Below are 21,784 nucleotides of genomic sequence, written 5' to 3' on the forward strand. Positions count from 1 at the left end.
CATGACAAAAATGCTCTGGAAAGGAGAACAAGCATCTAGAAAAGTAGCTCCTACCATTGCTATTCCTCAGTGACCCTGCCTCTTGAAGTGACTTAATCTTTAAGCCAAGGACTGCTGTGCTCACACTGCCCCAGAATCTACACAACATCTCCCTGGGTGTTGCACAGATTCGTCACACTATGCATGCCCCACGCTGAACAGCTCCACCCCCACTTTGATTTTCTCCCCACCTGTGTCATCCACACATTCATGAAAACCTGAACCCTCACTCACTCTGCTTCCCCTGCTCCCATTCTCCAGTCAAGTCTGAAAGTTTCCCGACAGCCTCTGTTCCTGCAGCTTCATCCCACTGGCTCATTCTCTGTTGCTGACAGATTAGAGCTGGTCGCCTCCTGCTTCCACACCTGAACACGTCCCATAGTCTAGCCTCCTCTGCAGGATTGAGCCCCCTCTCCCTAGTTTAATTCTGTCACTATCACCACCACCAGCAGGCACTCTTCAGCCAATCTAAGTAGGGAAGGAGATACAGACAAGTCCTCTAGTCTCCTGGCTCCTGGACCTGCAGCTCAATCCTGGTCTGGGTTTCTACGGTTTGGGAAGTAGGCAGTGTCCAGGAATTTCCATTCAAGGCCTAGGAAGAAGATCTGCAAAGGTCAGGGCTTCAGTAAATCTGTAGACTACATGGGCCTCCTGCCCTTACAACTTCCCAACTTCATGGACCTCCAAACGGATCCCAACCAGTTAGTGACTAATTCACAGGATCCTTCAATACAGTTCTACCCAGGCCCCAGGTAACATGGGGGTCACAAGGACGAATGAGCCTGGTTCTAGCCCCAGAAGAACTGGTAGCCTAGCAGGTGTGAGACTTGTCATGTGGTATCAGTCAGACTCCAGTATACCGTCCAAACATTGCATCCTGTATGAGAAGGGTCATCCCTATGGTGAGCTCTTCGAAACTACAGGTAACCTCATCTAAAACCAAGGGAAAGTAACCTAGGTTAAAGGACAGAGTTAGCACAGGGAAGGGCATTTTCAAGGCAACCAACTGGTTTCCTTATTACCAAGACCTAACTATGCCTGAGTGTATCTAGGTCACACTGGACTGGACTGTGGAACCTCAGGATTTAACACTGATTCACACATTAATGGTGTCACGCAGCTAGGCAAACCCCTTTGGAAGAAGAAGTGGCAAACTACTTCATCCTGGGGATGTAAGATTTTTCCTGTTCCACAGCCCAAACAAACCTCCCATCACCAGCAGTGCTCAGCAAAACTCACTTCCTATCACACAAAAGAAGATCTGAATGGGAACACAGTACAGTTTAACAGAGGCAAGAGATCTCTGTGAGTTGCTCATGCCTATATCCCTGATGAAGGGGCTACTGATCCTGATTCATCATCCTCTACACTGCTCCTTCCCAATGAATGCTTCAAATGTGGACCATTTTATTTGCTCACCAAAATGACCCTCTAAGGTAAGGGTTGGTAACTGGCATTTTACCTTAAGGGATTAAATAACTTCCCAGTGAGTTAAGTTGGAACCTTCAGCAGTCTTCTCTAACTAAGCACTCTTGCCATGTAAGGGTAACTGTTTTTAATTGTTCTAAAATTACAGGTCTTACCTTTCCCTTGTAAACACATCCTTGTGCAATCACTGGCTTCTAGGAGTAATAAGCAGTGGATTTCTGGTGGTCTAGTACTCTTGCCAAGTTAAATTCCTTCCATGTACCCATACAATTCTTTTCTCTTCTTGTAGGTCCTGGATTAATTACACACTCCTCATGGGTCTACTACCTCCTGCTTCACATAGTTCCAGGCATTCAAAGGTGAAAATAGATGTGTCTCACACAAATTGCAGAACTCAGGTAACATCTAGAACCATTTTTAAGAGGTGAACCAAAATAATCACATTTTAATATTTTAGAAGAAAATTTTATACTCTCCATGGGAGGTATGTAGGAGGATGACACAGTAACAACAAAATGTCATTTCTAAAAAACATTTGCTTAGTAAGTGGCATATTAGACAGAGCATCTTGTCTTTGGAGGACATTTTATAAAGGAAAACACTCAGACTCTGCCTTTTACTTACACTTTTCCTTTAACTTCTCTTAATCAGATTGATGTACCTTACTTGAGTCCAGGAGCCATTTCCATGCTGTAAACTCACCTTTCCATCCTGGCCTCCTGTAGGGGTGAGAGAGATGATGTGGGCGTGGGAGGCACACCAGGACCAGAGGATCTTGAGGACTGGTAAGAGTTGTTGCCAAAATTGCTGTATCTAAACAGTACAGAGGTTTAAATTGGGGAGAAAAAGACAGAAATGAGTATGAGTCAGTAAATATAAATAAGATTTAGCAAACCATCTTAAATTTTGCAGGAAAAAGTTTTCTGAAAATACTAGCACTGTGATTACTCTAACCTTCAGAGATGTATTAACCCCTCTGTCCTAATAATTTGTCATGAAAGAAGCTTCCCACAGTCTGAAACCATTAGGCAGCAGGATTTATGACTAAGGATTCAAAGAAAACATTCACATTTCCTGTCTTTTAAAATGTACATTTAAAATCAATTGCTAACATAAATTAAGAATCGAAACTATTTTCATTGGAACCATACAGTGTTTTCCTACCACTCACAATGTCACAATTAGCATCGATTCTATCAAAGGTCTATAGAAAACATCATTTGCTTAGCTAAAAAAACATTTTAGGATTTGTAAAATTCTGGAGTTCTCTTTCTGTTTTCAGAATAGATGTCTTTCAGCAGTTTGTATGTCGCTTTTATCACTCAAGAGTACCAGGAGATAAGTCTTCATCTGAAGCCTTTATCCAAGGCCAGGCCTCATGATTAGTTACCAATAAGAGATTCAGAAAGCTTTGCCTCTTAACCCACATAGGTGCAGGGAAGGGCCGATTCCTTCCCATAAACCAGTTAGGGACAACAAATTAGTGTGCACAAACACTTTCTTGCCAATGGAGAATCCAGTCCAAATTCCCCTCAACGGAAATTAGTAGCAAACCTTCTGGGAAGCAATTTGATTTCACAATGTGTATATCCTTTGAGAGATTAGGTCCACTTTTGGGATGCTAACATACAAAATAATGTTATTTATGTACTGAAGATGTTACTTATGAACATACTCATTAAAACATTATTTAGTTCATGGTGAAAAACTGGGAACTACCCAACCAGGTAGGAATGGCTAAGAAAGCATGATATTTATCAATGGACTATCCTGAAGTCATTATAAAAATAATTACCAATTTCATAAATGACAACATGGGAATGTTGATATATATAGGTTGAATGAAAATATCAGGATATAATATACAGAGTGTGATCACAACTGTAAAGATGTTCTTAAAAATAAAAAATCTGTATGTACAAAGAATATAAAAATATGGTATATGTTTTAAAAAGTGGAATGTAGACATGAAATTTCAGTTTTTAATAATAAATTACATTGCAATAATTGAAAGCAAAATGTTTAAATTCCCCCAAATCCATCCTGTGCTGCCAACTCTGGCAGCTTGGCTGTTGCTCAATTTTTCATTGTTGCTGTTTTTGAGGAAGGGTCTTGCTGTAGCCTAGGTTGGTCTTGAACTCATAGTGCTCCTACCTCAACTCCCCACCCCAGTGCTGGGATTACAGACGTGTAATCCCACTGCACTTCTTATTTGATATCACACGCCTGACATGTGCTCAGTAGCAGGCACTCGGTCTGGTAGATGAAGACTCAGATCACAAAATTTTGTCTCATTGTTCTTCTCTGTTAATACCCCACCTTCACGGTTCTTGGTTCCTGAGGATTTATTTTCTCTTTAAAATTCCAACACTCTACATGTCCAACAGATTAATTTCTCCTCTGAGTTGGCATTGATTTGATTTCTTTCATGAAGATTCACAAACCACAGGTCATAGAGAAGACAGAAAAGCAAAGGATGAAAGGTCCATAAAAAAAGGAAAAACAGTAGGGAAGGAAAGCTAATAAGCAAAGAAGAGGGAGAGAAGAAGGTGGCAAGTGTTGCCATGAGAGAGGCATGAGGAGGCACCCAGGATGCCCAGCAGTGGTGCTGCCACTCTGCCCAGATGCCTGGACACTCAGCTTGTTCTGCTACCCCAGCAGCTGAAACTAACCTCCTCTGACCACAAGCGGACATCCTGCAGAATGTTTTAACAGGATCGCTTCACTAAAATTATGTTTAAATGACGTGATGGAAATAAGACAAGCATAATGTGTTTTTCTCTCCTTTGGTTTTTCTAATGGCCAAGCAATTAATTCAAAAGCCTCATAGTCTGCCCAGTTTTGCTACTCAATTTCAGCCAAGCTAACTGGATCATATAATTTACTGATCAACATTTTTATGTGAGTAGGAGAGGGTTTGTTTTAGTGACTAATGGCTTGGTGTCTATTATAACCCACCCAGTTGCAATCAACCACTGAGTAGTCAAATCCATGCCATATATACTGATGAAACTCACAGCAAGTGAACATCAGAAAATTCAGAAGGTACCAAAAGTATTTCTACAGAATTAAAATTTCTGCCAGGCAAATTAGAAACTTTGCCTCAGTAAAATGTAACTCATTCTTCATTCACAAGCACATGGCTGTGCTTCACAAAGTACATACACAGTTAACTGATAATTTATATTACCATTATTCCTATTCCCAGGACAGTAAGTAGTAGGGAAGCTTGGAGACCAAGTGGGGGAGGGACCTGGAGTCCAGGAAAACCCCATCAAAGGCTGAGACAACAAGAACGCCTGGATAACTGTCATGGGTTATAGGAAAGATGAGATTGTCACGGTCTTACTCTTCCAGTGCAAGGCGCCCTATCTGGCACATAGGTACTGTCCCCAGAGGTTGAAGAGTCATGTTGGATTTATTCATTAAATGGAGTGAAAGATCGCAACAATCCCAGAATTTGGGATTTGGAGAAAAATCCATAGTTTCAAGGTGTTCAAACTCAGGCCTCACTCCATAAGGTGTACAAAGTCGTTATGGAAACAACAGAAAGTGGATTCTCAGGTTTCTGAGCTCTGGTGTGGCTTTTTCTTATGACGGACCTGCTCCAATGGTCTCCCCATCTCCTTCCTGACTCTTAGGTACCTCCTCCCCCTCTTCCTCCTCCTCTTTTTTTTTTCTCCCTTCTTCTTTTTGCAGTACTGGTGTCTGAACTCAGGGCCTTACATTTGACCACCTGAGCCACACCTCCACCCCTTGGCCCTCTTTTTTTTTTTTTTTTAAGAAAGAAGGAGAAACAGTCTCAAGCAGGCTGAATCTGCATAGGGTGCTGCCTGGTAAAGTCAAACAAAGGAACAGTCAGAGAAAGCTACACTCCCAACAGAATTCCTGAAGCAGCACTGAGGAGGGCGGGTAAGGTGGTTCTGCCATCCAGGGCCAAACTCAGAGCAAGGGTTTGTGCCTAATATCTGTCAATCTGCTCACTCACCTGAGAATCAGAGCTCGGAGTAACATGGCTATCACAGGGATACTTGTGAGCTTGCTTATTTAAACTGAAATATGTGGGACAAAGTGATACATGCCTGTAATCCCAGCTACTTGGGAGATGGAAATCAGGAGCATCCTGGTTCAAGGCCAGCCTGGGCAAAAAGTTAATGAGACCCCTTCTCAACAAACAAGCTGGGTGTGGTGTCACATGCCTGTACTCTCGGCTGCGCGGGAGACCTAGGTAGGAGGATGATGGGCTGAGACTGGTGGGAGGAGGGGGAAAAATGGAAAATCTATCTGAAAAATAACCTAAAGCTAAAAGAGCTAGCGATGTGGCTCAAGTGGGAAAGCAGTTGCTAGAAGGCGAAGGCCCTGAGTTCCAACTCCAACACTGCCAAATAAATAAAGTAAGGAAATTGATAACAATTGAAATATGAAGCCAGACTTCTTTCAGGCAGAAACAACTTTTCATTTGACTGAGGACTGTTTTGTAAATGTTGCAAAAATAAATTTCAACCCATGTATCAAATGACATCCTTTGCAACTATTCAAACATACCATTAAAAAACAGCTTTAGACAGCTACGTAAAACTTTGAGGGAGGTTTCAAAATTCTATTTGACTGTATGTAACTAAAAATGGATGATGAACACAGATTAACCCTAGACCAATCTTTCAGTTTGGTTGAAGGTCTTATTCCCTTGGTCATTTTCATAGAGAGAAAGAGCTGCCCTCCAAGTTCAGATTTTCTAAGACTTCATTTGAGACAAGGGGCAGCTTCTTGTCAGGCCCCAAGGCTGAGGGTCCCCCAAGCATGAGCTCTGGCAAAATCTTCCCTAAGAGCTGAAGCAGGGGCATGTTAAGCCCAGGAGGATGGAGAGGGCACTAAGAAAGGCAGCAGCACAATGCACAGGTGAGGACCTGTTCTGGGCAGGCTGCCTGGGACTGAACCAGCCTCCACTTGCTAGCTGAGTGACCTAGCCAAGTTACTGGCCTCCCTCTGCATCAGTTTCTCACTATAAACAAGGGCCAGTAATTGAGCCTACTTTTTAAGGCTTAAGTGATACTTTGAAGCACCAATTTCATGGAAAATACAGGGCCTGGCTCATAATAAATGTTCAATAAATATTAGCTAATATTCTAAGATGGGATGGCCATTAGAATGATCCACTAACAATTGTGAATACTGATTGTTCAAAATATAGCCAATCACACTGGGCGCTGGTAGCTCATGCCTGTAATTCTAGCTACTTAGGAGGCAGAGATCAGAGTTTGAAGCCAGCCTGGGCAAATAGGTCACAAGACCCTATCTCGAAAAACACTTCACAAAAAATAGGGCTGGTGGAGTGGTTCAAGGTGAAGGTTCTGAGTTCAACCCCCGGTATTGAAAAAAAAATACACAATTGCCCTGTTCCCTTCTCCACTCTGGCAAAGAGTTGCTAAGCTAGGCAACAGTGAAGGGGGTTTATGTGGCTGGCAGGCACGCACGGGTTAGACGTTCCAGGCAGAGTTTAGGTTTGCACACCTCCCTCCACTCCATCGCCAGTACAATTTCTCCTTATTGTAAGACTTAGATGTTCATTGTTAAGAAGAGTGATTACTTTAAGACTCCACAAGGTGGTTCAAACTGTAATGTGTGTCATCTGTGAATAAGCTTTGAGAAAAAAATGCATGTATTAGAAAACAAAGCAGAAAGTTGAAGAAAAGGGAAAGACAGTGAGGACAAGTCACCCGCCCATTAGGAGAGAAATGCCAGAAGCTGTAAGGTTCAGAGGCAGCATGTGTGCTCTGAGGGACAAGTCAGGAGGATGGTGGAAGGAAGGAAAAACACACTCGCCATGCTGCCTGCAAAGAGGACAATGCACTTTGAGGGTTGAAAAAAAGACTCCATGCTAGGTGTAAGACATACAGATCTAGACAGACCATATTTCTAAAAATCTTATGTCTAAACATCCATTATTAGTTGTCATATTGAAACAAAAGATCTCTTCAGCTCAGACAGGTGACAATTTTCTTCCCCATCTCACCTAAATACTAGTCCCTACTTAGTTAGTGGTCAGGGAGTTAGTTTGGGCTCTGACTGGATCCATGCAAACATGGCTGAAGATAAGCCCCAGGATGCAGTTAGAGTGATCTGTTCTCTTCAGGTTAATCTCATACAGGTCTCCATGAGCCAATCTACCTGTTTTCCTTCTGGGACTCTGCTTCCTTGTCCTTGCTGGGTAAGGGAGAGTCCTCAAAGTCGTAGGAGAAGAGGTGGAAGGGGCTGTGGGGCACATAGGGCAGCTTTTCTACGGTTGGTGACACCTTTGGTGTGGTGGAAGTGGGCCAAGTGGCCAATGCTGGGCTGTGGGGTGGCAGAAGGGCAGACCGGGTGGTGTCAGACTCAGAGGACCCGCCATGGAGGGGTTTCCCCGCCACTGTGCTGGTCGCAAGCCTCCTTCCTGGTGAGGTGGCACTTGAGGTTGCTGGGAGCATGGAACTTTCTGGAACAGCATCCTTCTCAGGGGGGCTCTGCTTGGAGACAGGGCTGGCCTGGCTGGCCTGGCTGGCCTGGCTGTTGGTCCAACAGGGAGGGAAGGAAGGGAAGAAAAGGGAAAGAGAAAGGAAACAAAGTTTAGGAGAGAGAGAAAGACAGGTATCAAACCCACTCTGTAATAGGCCATAGATTTCCAGGCCAGCTGTATTTCTTGAGCTGCAACATCAAAGTCAGTCACCAAAAGCTTCAGTTTGCCCAGTCATCCTGGTCCCCTGGGCTCACCCATTTAGGGGTTAGACTTGCAGAGTGCAAGGAAACATGTCCCAGACTGAGGCTGGTCTCTGGGCAAAGGCCTTGGAAAGCTTAACCGTGACCTGCAGGCTTTTTGCACCCACCTTTCCTCCACTCACAATCCCCCCGCCCCCCGATCTTGTGTTGGCACCTGAAATTCCACAATTTGAACTTCATCTCTTCATCCTGGTCAAAAAGAGGATCTGTCCTCTTGCTAAAAAGCCTAACCTTGAGATATCCAAAAAAGTTATGCTTGTAGTACCTGTTCTCAGCATTTCTTGAAAGCATGTATAGGTATGAAAAAGCAGAAAAATGGCAGCAAGGAATGCAAGGAGGCGAAGAGGAGGCGGCAGAATACAGAAGACATATTCTATCTATTTCACATACTTTCCAGGTCCTATCAGTATGCTTTCAACATCTTGGCTCCTTTAGAAAGGCCTACAGTTACAGTTAGTTGTAAACCATTTGCCCTAAAGTGTGGTGGTAGATATTTTTATTAATTTGATTGTGGTAATTGTTACATAATATACTGGTGTATCAAATCATTATGTTACATACCTTAAATATACACAATTTTCACTAGTCAATTAAATTATTTTTTAAATTAAAGAAAAAATTTCCATCTTCAAGGAACTGGATATTTGGATATTTTAACATGCATCTTCCTAACCTTAGAAACAATGCTAAGCTCTGCATTTTTGAAAACCACATTCCTCCCAGAGAACTTGATTCCCGGCCATGCCCATGTGGGCATGGGATGTGAGCTGTTTCCTTTCCTGGCTAACTTCAGAGCTCAACCTGTATACAGTGAGGAACACACTGGTTTCCCTGGTGATAGGAGTATTATACAGGCCTGGGGCAGAGCAGTCACTGAGTGTGGGGCACAGATGGAACACATGAAGCAAAAGCCAGGAGGAAGAGGGAACAGTGAGGTGCCAACCACACAGAAGCAGCACAAATCTTTCCCACCACTTTTGGGTTTCACAGGTTTACACTAGAGAACAAACAACTTCCAGATCATGATTAATTAAAACCTAGGTGCCGTCAAGATTAGGCTACGGCATTTAATATGTACACCTTTATTTCCTAAAACTGAAAGGCCTGGCTAGTCTCTAATGAAGGGTGCCCTCCAGCATCATTGGCACATGTAATCAAAGCCTCCTCAAGGCCTGGATGAGCACCCTTGCTTGCGTGAATAACAATCCTCAGTACAGACAGTACAGTCAATGTGGCTACCTTGGAAGGCTCCCCTTTCTAGAAGATTCTTCGATTTGGTCTTAGGTGCCAAACCATGTGAACACTGAGGATTTAAGGGTTATGTTTTGGGACAGAACACAAACATTGCAGCACACACGGAGCCACACCAGTGTATTTATTAAGTCAGCATAATTTCCCATGGCTTATTTTCAACCTAAGCAGGGGCAAAGGGCTCTTTTTTGTGCTGACCCTTCTTTTCCTCTCATTCTTAAATGTGTGCCTAATTCTCCATTGGAGTGACTTTCTCTCACTCCCTTGTTACTACTGAACCTAACTGGGCCTAACTGAGGGCGACAGGAGATGCAGAAGCAGAAACACACATACAATAAGTTTGTAAAGGACACAGAATAGACAGACAGACATACAGAAAGTTGAGGCCAGGTGTGCTGGCGCTCAGGTGGAGATGCACAACAGCCTCATTGCTTCTTATCTCTATTAATCTTTCTCTTTACTCTGCTTCTTTTCCTATCTTTTCTTTAAAGCCTTACTCCTTTACAATTCTTTAAAAGCTTGCTTCTAAAAACCTTCTTTTCTTCTTTAAAGCATAAAAAAATCTTCTTTTCTATTCTTTAAAGTCTCTTTCCTTAGACTCGCTCTGTTCCATGTTTTCTCTTAGCTCCTCTTTAGCAGACTTGCACTACCCCATGTTCTCTTTAGCTTTTCTTCAGCTTAGCTTTTCTAAAGCCTGTGTATAAAGCTCTCGGTGCAGACTCACACTGTCTCATGTTCTCTCTTCAGCTTTAGCAATTCTCCTTCAGCAATTCTTTTCCCTTCCGCAATCCTCCCTTCAGCAATTCATTTTCCCCCTTCAGCATTCTCCCTCCAGCAATTTCTGTTTAGTCAAAAAACCCCTCATCAAAAAGCCTCCCTTCATCAAAAAGCTCCCCATCATCAAAAGCCTTGTGTCCTCCTTCAGTGAGTCTTTTAAACCCAGTGGCAAACAAGGAGGTAGAGCAGCTGTTCTGGGGGAGAGGCAGGACATTGTAACAAGAGGAACCTGCGTTCCTGCTTCTCTGAGCATAAACAACTTAGGAAAAGCCTTATGTCCTCATGAGCTTCTCCTACTCCGCTCTCCACACTCCATCATCCACTCATTCCTTTCCTCTCTCCACACCTGCTATCTTCTTTGCAGACATTTGAAAGGTATGAGGGGTGGGGGAGGCAATAATCAGCTTGTCATTTCACAGAGGATGCTATCACCCTTGGAAACGGGGAGAAATTCAGAGTATCAAAGGAGGACTTTCGTAGCCTGGCAGATGAGGCATCAGTAAAAGTATCATGTTTACTTTGAACTTGGCAAGAGAAAGACTTTAATTTATCCAAAATTCTTTTGATTTTGCTTATTTGTAAAGAAACAAAAATAAAACACTAACAATAAACACATCCACTTGCAATGTCGATCAATTAAGTGAAAGAAACCATTCAAGTTTAAAATTATTTTTGGATATCAGAAAGGAAATTACCCATGTAGATTTAAATTTTTTATAAAGAAATCAGTTTGGAAAAATATCTGCAAAAATTTTTAATAGACACCCATGTCTGTTAGCAGTGCCCGAAGATAGAAAGAATGCACTTTCCTGAAGTGAGCAGCTGATGGAAAACTCCCCAAAGGGCTGCAGATCTATGTTAGTTGTTCTGGGTATAAAAGTCAATACTAGGACATTTTTCTATGATACACAGAGTGAAAAATATTCCTGTCCACTTGGATAAAAGACATACTTGGATCATTAATCCAGTAGTTACCCACACATTTCTAGATAATATTGTATTAGCAAATCAGTAGGATGAAGGGAAGGTGTGGACTTCTTACTACAGTGCTGAAAGGCCTAAAGCCTTCTTAATAGACATGAGCCTTTTTAGTAGCTGTCAATCTGGTTGAGCTAAAGCATTCAGCAAGGGAGAGAACAGTGGGTAGAAAACCAACTGGGTGATTTTTCCATGAAGTGTGTTCAGAAGGCAGAATGTGAACCAAAAGTGAAGTTCTCAAATGAAAATGTGCTCAGTTATTTCTTTAAAACCAGTCATTCTGTGACTCTATGCACAAGGTCAGTGAAAGCTTGCCAGTGTAAGCTGGTGAGGAAGGGTTGGAGATTATGAAAAGGTGGTGGCAGCAGACCATCCATTACGAAGGAGCCTCAGGCATTTGACGTGTGCCTGGGAGGGTCCAGCCCTCAGTACCTGTCCTTGCCCTGACATGGGGCATCGTCCTCTCTCTCTTCCTCTGAATTGGGCTCTGTGACTGGCTGTTCGTGTTCCTCCTCCTCCTCATCATCATCCCTGAAACCAGGCCAGGAAAAGAGAATTGCAGACAGAGACAAGATGGAAAAGTGAGATGCACATTAAACAGGAAGATGAAACACAAAAGAAAGTCCAGTGGGCTGAAATGGAAAGGAGCACTCTGAATCTGTTGAGAGAGAGCAGATGATTCTGAGATAAGGAGACTTAATTTGGGGGAGGAGATGCCACAACCCAGAGGGCACCTTTTTTTTTTCTTTCTTTCTTCTTCTTCTTCTGCTTTTTTTTTTTTTTTTTTTTTTTTTTTTGCTGTACTGCACCCATCAGAGCAGCTTCTGGCCTTAGGCAGACCTTCTATGTGGCTTCCACTCCACAGAGAGTCATCCAGTGAATGCTCTTGCTGGAGAACTGCTCCTGCACAACCACAGAGTCCTCACATGCTCACCACATCCCTCTTGGTTAGAAACCACCAAGGCCAATCTGGAATTGACTACCCTCCATGGTGGACATGTGGTTTTGGCAAGGCACTCCCTCATTCTCAATGAGTGTTTTCAGGGAGCAAATCCACCCCCAAGACTTCTCTTAGTGCCTGTAGGGATGACTTTCTATAAAGACAGCATGAGTGTGGAGCTACCTATAACTTCTGATGGAAGAAGTCTCCCTGTATGTGAAACCTGCCTAAGAAACTCCAAGTTGGAAAAGAGAAAAACAGGGAGGAAGGTCCACATCTATAATTCCAGCTACTCAAGAGACAGAGACTGGGAAGATTGCAGTTTGAGGCCAGCCTGAGCAAAAAGTTAGTGAGACCCCCCATCTCAACTAAAAAGCCAGATATGGTGGAGAGTGTCTATGATCCCAGATATGTGGGAGCCATGGATAGGAGGATCGCAGTCTCAACCTGGCCCCAGGCAAAAATGCTAGACCCTACCTGAAAAATAACTGAAGTAAAAAAGTGCTGGAGGCATGGCTCAAGTAGTTGAGCACCTGTCTAGCAAGCTCTAGGCCCTGAGTTCAAAACTCAGTACCACCCCACCCCACACCCCAAAAAGAAAGCAGTCCCTAAAACAATTTTAACACCTGCATCCAGCAGTTCTGAAACTCCATCCTGGCCTCTCACTGATGGAAGATGCAATGGTTTTAATCTGAGATGTCCCCCAAAGGCTCATATGTTGGAGACTGGGTTGCTAGCTGGTGGGCTGTTGAGATGTGATTGGATCTGAGGGTTCTGACCTAATCAATGGATTAATCCTTTTATGGATTCATATTATGGCATTGTTCGGGGGAGGGTGGCAAGTGGGGCATATTTGGAGCAAATAGGCCACTGGGCACCATGAAGTGAGTGGGTCTGCTCAACCAATCTCTTTTGTCCTGATGCTCTGTTGATGAAGACAGCCCATTGTGGACTGAAACTTCTGAAACTATGAGCCAAGCAAATCTTTTCTTTTTAATTGCTTCCCTCGGGTATTTGTGACACTGATGAAAAAGCTAACAAGGAAGACATATGTATTCATATATATATGTATTTTTTTGGTGGTATTGAGGTTTGGACTCAGGGCCTTGAGCTTGCCTAGCAGGGGCTCTACTGCTTAAGCCACACCCAAATTTCTTTTTTGCTTTTGTTTGTTTTTCAGACAGAATCTCATGCTTTTGCCTGAGCCAGTCTTGACCATGACCCTACTACTTCCACCTTCCAAGTGGTGTCACGAGTCACCATGCCCAGCTTGTTTTTGAGGTAGGGTCTGGCTAACTGTTTGGTTAGGCTGGCATTAAACTATGATTGTCCTGTACCAGCCTCCCAAGTAGCTGGGATTACAGTATAGACCACCAACTCCAGCCTCTTTTTTTCTTAAGGTAGTTAAGTTAGGATTTTTTCTTGGAGCTAAATGAGAACAGACTGGAGTCCTTGATGGCTGGATCACTGCCTGACTTTTACCACTAAGTCCTGACATTATCTGACTTAAGTCACTGTTTGCACAGACACTGGCACACTACCCTGTTGGGTTTCTCAGTGCTTCACTTTCCTGAGCTTCCGGGACCTTTGCCTTTTCTCACACCATCCCTCTCTGTGTGGCTACATCATACAGATCTACTCCACCTAGGAGGCCTGACATCCAGCCATCCTCCTCCCTGACCACAGTCCCACCCATCGAGATCTCTTGTTCTTTCCCTCCCACCCAAATTTTAATTCAGCTGCATAAAGAGTAGGCATCTCTTCTTTCTACACATCTGGCAGCACCTTCTTGCTTTCAGTCCTTACAAATGCATCATTTTCTCACTTCGGGCATCATTTTCCCAAGATCTGTAACTCTTATGACCTACTACCCTTAAACTATGTTGTTTTCTTTTTGCCAAAGTATGAAGTACATAGAGAAAATTACATCAATAACTGAATTTTTACAAATTAAACACAATCATCTAACCAGCACCCCATATTGCTCCCTTCCAATTGGTACCCCATCTCACATCAAATAGCAATAGTTGGTCTTGCCTGGTTTTCTTATCTATCTAAAGTGGATCAGACTGTGCCTAGCTTCTTTTGCACAACATCACACTTATGGGATTCATCTACTTGTTATCTGTATTTAAAAGATCATGAGACCTCATTGCTATATAGTACTGTGTCATATGTCTATACCACAATTTGGTTATCAACTGTGAATAATTGGGCACTTTTTACTTCTGGGTTATTTTGAATAGTGCTGTTAGGAGCATTGCCATGTATGTCTTCTGATCAGGATGGGAAAATATTACTGTGCAGAATATATCTAAAGATGGTGTTTGAGGGTCATAAGATATGCTTGAGTTCATTCTTATTAGAAAATTTCAGTTGTTAAAAAAGGATCTAATTCATCTCCCCAAAAGTAGTAGATGAGCATTCTGGTTGTTCCACATTCTTGCCAGGATTTGATATTTTTGTTTCATTTTAACCATGTGATCTTTGTGCAATGATTTTCATTGTGGTTTTAGTTTGTTTTCTCTGATGACTAATGAAGCCAGGGAACATTGTCATACCCTTAACGTTGATTTGGATATCCTCTTTGTTGAAGTACCCAAGTTCTTTGCCCATTATTTTTAAAAAAGAGACTGCCTTTTTCTTATTTGAAGTTTTTTGGGTTTTTTTGAAGAATTTAGATAAAATCCTTTGGCATTTATCTGTGTAACAAATCTCTTCCCTCTGCGAGCTGCCTTTGCCTTAGCTGTACGAGGTCTTCTCGTGATCAGAATTCTTAATCTTCATGCACTATAATTTATCTTTTTAATTTTTAGTGCTTTTTGTGTTCTCTTAAATTCTTCCCCTTATATCAAGGTCTTAAAGATATTCTTTATTCAGTGAAATACTTTTTTATGCTTTTACTGAAATAATCATGTAATCTTTCTCCTTTTTGCTGAAAATGTAACAAATTGCAAAGATTGCATTTTTAAAAATGTAACAGAAACTTGCATACCAAGAATAAAACCCACTAATATATAATGTATTAATTAAATGTGTTAATATAATGTATTAGCTTTTTTTATACACTGCTTGGTTCCCATCTGTAATTACCATTCCTTAAAATGTGCTTGTCAAATTTTGCAATCAAAGTCATGTAGGCCTCAATAAAAAGCTAGGCAGGCCAGGCACTGATGGCTCATGCCTGCAATCCTAGGTATTTGGGAAACTAAGATTGAGAGGATCTTGGTTTGAAGCCAGTCTATGCAAAAAAGCTCATGAAACCCATTACAAATGGGAAAAAGCTGGATGTGGTGGTACACACCTATCATCCCAGTGATGGTAGGAAGCATAAATGAGACGACTGTGATCCAGGACAGCCTGGGGGAAAAAAAAGAGACCTTCTCTCCAAAATAACCATAGCAAAAAGGACTGGGGGGTGTGGCTCAAAAGGTGGACCATCTGCCTAGCAAGGGGGATGTCATGAATTTAAACCCCAGCAACACACACACACACACACACACAAGTTAGGTTCGGTAGTGAGGAATTAGTGAAGGATCTGGAAAGGATTAAAGTTGAACTTGGTGAGTGATTAGATGTAGCAGAAAGGAAGAGAGAAGCACTAACAAAATCTCATGGTGACCTGCCTCAGGAACCTGAATTGAGGTGTCTTCATCAGAAACAAGGAGACCACTGAAACAGCCAGGGTGACATCCCTCCTGAAGTGTCAGGAGCCCCAAACAAGCACATCCCATCCTTCTCAGCTTGGTATAGCATGTCCTCACACCCCAGCCCTTTCCAGCCTCAGTCCTTTTCTCTTCCATCTGCTCCCATAGCACCAAGTTCAAAACCATCACAACTCCACCCTAGGGCCACCTTCCCTCAGCTTGATCAGGAGTTTGCAGAAGCTATTACTTCTGGCTTACACAGAATGCCCTCCATCTTGCCAATCCATAGGATTCCCCTCTTTAAAACCAAACATTGAGCCCCATCCTCCAAAATGGCCTGATGTCATTTGTTCTCTCAGGTGGAGCTGGACAAGCTCCAGATCTGGGCTTCCTGGGTTTGCCTTCCAGCTCCACTTTCATTCCTACATGGAAAAGTACCTGCCTCCTAAGAGGACTGCATTACGAGGCAAAAACCCTCTGAAAAAGGTTGGCTTATAGAAAGCAAATCAGATATTAGCTGTGATCATCATTGTCATCATCCTCCTCCTCGGGCCCTCTGAGGAAGTCTCTAATCTCTTCCACCAATGAACACTCAGACTTCTGATTCCTTAAAGAAGAAAGCATGAACTCTGCAAAGTGTTCCGCACCACTGACAACCAGAAATACTTGCCCTTATCACTTCTGCCTGTTAGTGGACCCTTCTCTCTCCCATCTAGCTATCTGCAGGTATTTGAAGACTGACACCTTTACCTATATCCTAAGCTGTCTTCTCTTTGGGCTCCACATCCTCAAATCCTGCAATAAATAATCTTTGCATGACGTGTGTGATGTAGCTTTGCTGTGATGAGTGACAGGGCAGGACCAAGGGCAGGCAGCACAGTGAGTCACTGGAAGGACCCATTTCCAGGATGCTGTAGGGCAAAGCACAGACCTTGCTCTATACTGCAAAGGGATGGAGAAGGAAATACCCTCTGGCAGGGCACAGGACTTTTGTATCTCATCTATTTTCAGCCTATGATGACATCAGTCAAACAGAATAACTTTTTATGCTAATAATATTTGGGGTTAAAGAATCAATTCAGGAAATTTGATTTTGCCCAAGATGGATTTTCTACTAAAGTAAACCTGTTTATAGTTGTTTATATTTGTGCTAAGTAATTCTGGGTGTTTGACTTCAGGCCTTAAATATCTCCACGGGGATTTTGCTTGTTTTGATAAGGAGTTACTCTCGGGCACTAACCTGCTGTGAACCCATAGGTATTTTCCTTTTTACCACAAACAATCTGAGACTTGAAGTCACCCTTTTCATGTTGGAAAAGCAAACCAGAGATCCCACAGCCTGACCAATTCTGCAGGGCATAGTTTCCATCAAAGCCAATTTCATTTCCCTAAATTTGGGTCTGAGGCTAATGTCCCATCTCTTAGGCTTCAAAACACAAACAAAAAAAAAAAGGAAAATGAGTGTTGCTGAGCTGTTTCAAAAAAACAATTCGAACCCTCAGAGCAACACTAAAGCATGTTCCAGAAGCAAAACAATTAGTGTGAGAAAAACACTGGGAGATGGCATTTGTAATGCATCTAATAGACATAAACTCTTATCAAGATATATAAAGTGTATCTTAAAAATTTTTTAAAACTATAAAGTGGACAAAAGAGCACAGTCAATAAAGTTGTATGTAGATCTCTCTCTCTCTCTCTCTCTCTCTCTCTGAAAACCAGGAGACAATGAATGAAGACCACAATGAGATTCCATTTTGCATCTACTGGGAAACACTGTCTGACACCACTGTGTGCTGAAGAAAGAAAATGTAGATGAACTGTCTTTTATACCAACAGGTATAACTGCCTTGGCAAAATAACTGGCCCTGTCTTGTAAAGTTAAATGTTTGAATCGTGACTGAAAAGCGACAATGCTGTAGCCTAGGGGAGTGGTTTTGAACTTAGGTGATTCTGTCCCCAAACTCCTTAAGGGATATTTGTCAGTGTGTGTGTGGATGAATTTTTATTGTCACAACTGGGTTGAAGGGGAGTCACTGGCCTCTAGTGGGGAGAAACCTAGGATGCTACTAAACACCCTACAGTGCACAGAATAGCACACACGACAAAGAGTTATTAGGGCCAAATGTCAACAGTGCCAAGGGTAAGGAGCCTTCTCTTGGAATACTTAAGTATTTATGCACCGGGTTGAGTCCAAGAATGTTCTTAGCAGCAATGTAATCACTGCTGCTAATTATCAAGAGCTAGAAATGACCCAACTACCACCAACAGAAAAAAGGGTGAGATTTTATTCAACTCCAAGCTGTGAAAATGGATGAACTACAGCTCACATGGCAAAGCCCATGACCATCAGAGGCATAAGGACATGAGGGAAATAAGTTGGAAAAGAAACACACAGAATAACTCATTTTAAAAATGAAGTTCAAAAGGCAACATTGTATAAAGTATTGGTTAGTTATACAGATGCATGTGTAATTCTAAAAGAAACAAAAACCCACAAGACAATGATAAACACAGGTTTAATAGTGTTAGCTACTAGGGATGGGAGAGTGAGAAGCTCGTAAATACATAAAATTTAGGGATAATGTCTAGTTTTCTAGTTAGATCACAGTCTTACTGACGTTCTTTACATTAATAAACATAAAAATAAACTAGAAGAGAGCCCTAAATAGACCGATGATGACTTCATGAGTCAAGGATTATGATAAATTCAATTCTGTGCAATTGGAACTTTTCAAAGATAATAATAAAAGTTTTGCAAAAGAACTGTAAGTATGAGGCAGAGGCTTTATTTTCCTTTCCAACAAATGTTTTCCTGAGCACTTATTATGTGCAAGACACTAGGGCTCAGTGGTGAAAAAAGAGAGTCCCACTGTTGTTATTGCAGGCAGGTGAGAAAGAAGACAAGGAACTAATTACAGCAGGGAGTATTTGACCAAGGGGACCTAAGAGACCTGGCAAGACCTCCACAGTGTTGAGAGTGCACAGTCCAGAAGGCCAAGGAGGAGCTGCCAACATGAGATTTTGCAGACATTTCAATGCCTCCTTTAGTTCTGTAAAACACATACCTCTTATATCATAATTAGATGAACAAGTATGTCATTGAAATATTTTGCTAAATTTATGGCAAGGAAAGTGTCCCCTTGGGCTGGGCTTGCATCATTCAACATTACCAAATACTTAAACTGTAGTTTCAACTTAGCCTCTCAGTGACTCACACTTTCTGTTCACTTTAAGACTGTTTCTAGGTTACCCAGGACGGGAGATGAGATTGAAAATTTCCAATTAGTGATCTTAATCAGATATGACAAATATCTGACTAAGCAAAGCAGTGATGTCATTTAAAAATAGTTTTGTTATCTGCCAAATAAAATTAAAATTCCCTCAAAAGATTTGTGCCAGCCAAGTGAACAAAAAAGACATCTAACAGAGCCCAGCTGTTGCTCTGATGTTTCCATGGTGAGAATCCAAAGTATTTACTGTCCCTGTAACAAGCACTGTTTTGAAAAAGCATTAAAGTACAGCTCATGACCCCCAAATATACCCAAGAAGCCCAACTACTGGTCAGCACCTCAATGCAGAAGCCATTGTTTTGCTATTTGTCGTTAGAATCAAACATTAATGGTTCCAGATCATTATTACTGCAGAAGGAATCTGACTCTGCACAATACAAACATCAGGATGATGCTAGGGTCTGCAATTTGTTCAGGTGGAAAGCAAATTAATCTAGTAACAGCTATAGCCACCGAGACACCCCCCACTTTCTTTTGTTGATACTTTGCTTTATGTTAACAAAAAACTTAGCGAGTGTGGTCTGAGAAGGCAGAGGAGAAATCAGGTAACCTACAATTCTTCAAGAACTTCTAGAAACAGCAGGGACACCAAGTGCAGTACCAGGCTGGTGGCCTCCAGAGGACCTGCCCAGGGGTCTGTCTGGAATCTGTTCTAAGACTTTGGTCAATCCAGAGGCTCTCTCTCTTTTCTCTCACCCATAACAGAAAGTGTAACAGCAGACAGGGATCCTCCAGCTTTGGTGGTCAGTTAGAAGTGAAGTGAAAAATCTGACACTTTCTCCTACTTCCAGAAATTGTGTAATTACTCACCTAATGTATGTTTTCTGGTCAAACTTGCTTTTAAATGCAAATATATGTTGAGCAGCCCTCGCCTGCAAAATCTGAAGCTTCTTGAATGCTGACATAACGTCCAAAATAGAAATTTCCACACCTGACCTCATGGGATAGGACTCAGTCAAAACACAGGTGCACTGAAAATACTGTACAAAATTATCTTCAGGCTGATACAAAACAAATGAATTTCATGTTTAGACTTGTCCCGTCTCCAAGATATCTCCTTACGCAAATGCAAAGTTCCAAACCTGAAAGAAGTCAAAGTCAAAAATACTTGTATTCTCAAGCACTTGGATAAGGAACACTCAGCCGGTAATGCACTTCTCTTATGCCATATTGCTTGGGTTTTTCAGCAATGGGATGAGATGCATACTTGAGAATGTCTTGAGTTAGAAATAAAAGACATAGGATGTGTGTATTTAAGAAGCAGATATCAAGAGTAACCTCCATGAGGCCAGAGGTGTTTCAGAGTCTCAGTATGTGACAATATCTCAAAGTCGTGACTCAGTTTGATCCTGCAATTTCTAATTGCCTTTTCACACACACTGGACTCAAACACACCACAATGAATTATTGGGTGGGGGGAAGTATGGTTTGTTCCTTTCGTTTTTTTTTAATAGCATAATTAATTGTACAAAATAACGGATTTCACTGTAACATTTTCATATACATACATAACGTACTTTGATCATACTCCATTACTCTCTTGGCCCCCTTTCCCTACAGTCCTCTTCCTCTTCCCGAATAGTCCCCCTTCTGACTTTCGTGTCTTTTTAAATCTAGAGTCTATACATGAGAGAAAGCATGTGATATTTGTCCTTCTGAGCCTGGCTTATTTTACTTAACATGATGGTCTTCAGTTCTAGCCCTTTTCTTGCAAATGATGTAATTTTGTTCTTCTTTATGGCTAAATAATATTTTATTGTGAACATATACCACATTTTCTTTATCCGTTCATTCACCGATGGGCACCTAGGCTGATCTGAAACTTGGCTATTGTGAATAGTCCTGCAGTATGCCAGCATATCTGTGCATGCTGACTTTGTTTCTTTCGGGAATACACCCAGGAGTGGTACAGCTGGATCATATGGCAGTTCTAATTTAAGTTTTTTGAGGAACCTCCATACTGATTTCTGTAGTGGCTGCACTTTACATTCCCACCAATAACTTACAAGAGCTCCTTTGTCCCCCAAATCCTTGCCAACATTTGCTATTCTTTGTTTTCTTGACAACTGCCATTCTGCTGGGGGTGAGACAGAATCCCAATGAAGTTTTTTGATTTGTATTTCCTGATGGCTTAAAGACAAACTTTTTTGAATGTATTTATTGGCCATTTGCATTTCATTTGAAAAGTGTCTGTTCATGTTAATCAAGTACAGATAATTGGTATCTAGAGATAAACCCCAAATCTTGGATTTCAGTCAGGGCTGTTCCCAATGGCCTTATTTTCTGTCTTCAATCCCCTTAAGTCATGCCCTCAAATTACCATCAGTAACCACAAGGCCTTGTTTGGATGGCATTTGCTTTCTACCCCTCTGACCATCTGCTGGTGGAGATGTCTGGGAGGAATATACGGAGGAGGTAACAGCAAGAGGGGAAAAAAAGAGCAGCAAAGGGCCAGAATTACCTACAAAAGACCATCACTCAAGGAACTCATGGTATCCTGGATCATCACAGTCCCCATGGTGCCCCAAACACGTTTGGTACAGTGAAGGTCCTGAGCAATCCACAGTTATAAGGGCCACAGACTCTCCCATGTATGTCCCCAAACCTCCAGGGCCAATGGCAACCTCTAGCCTAGTCATTCACACCCTTGTGAGATATTTTTAAATGTGAATGCTCGGGTC

At 42.0% G+C, this 21,784-nt stretch overlaps 1 protein-coding gene across 13 annotated transcripts in view; it reads right to left on the reverse strand.

Moving 5' to 3' along the window:
• Positions 1-21,784, reverse strand: part of Fhod3 (formin homology 2 domain containing 3) — a 489,096-nt gene that overhangs the window by 113,755 nt on the left and 353,557 nt on the right. For 8 of the 13 annotated variants that reach the window (XM_074069983.1, XM_020174902.2, XM_074069982.1 and 5 more), the window contains 2 exons: positions 7,636-8,010; positions 2,170-2,280 (listed from right to left, as the gene is read on the reverse strand). In XM_074069983.1, the coding sequence (XP_073926084.1) occupies positions 2,170-2,280; positions 7,636-8,010 (486 nt within the window). Of the gene's footprint in view, positions 1-2,169; positions 2,281-7,635; positions 8,011-11,658; positions 11,758-21,784 lie in introns of all 13 variants that reach the window. The other 5 variants (XM_074069987.1, XM_074069988.1, XM_074069985.1 and 2 more) reach the window with 2 other exon arrangements.

Source organism: Castor canadensis, chromosome 4 (assembly GCF_047511655.1).
Source record: "Castor canadensis chromosome 4, mCasCan1.hap1v2, whole genome shotgun sequence".
Taxonomy (NCBI): Eukaryota; Metazoa; Chordata; class Mammalia; order Rodentia; family Castoridae; genus Castor; species Castor canadensis.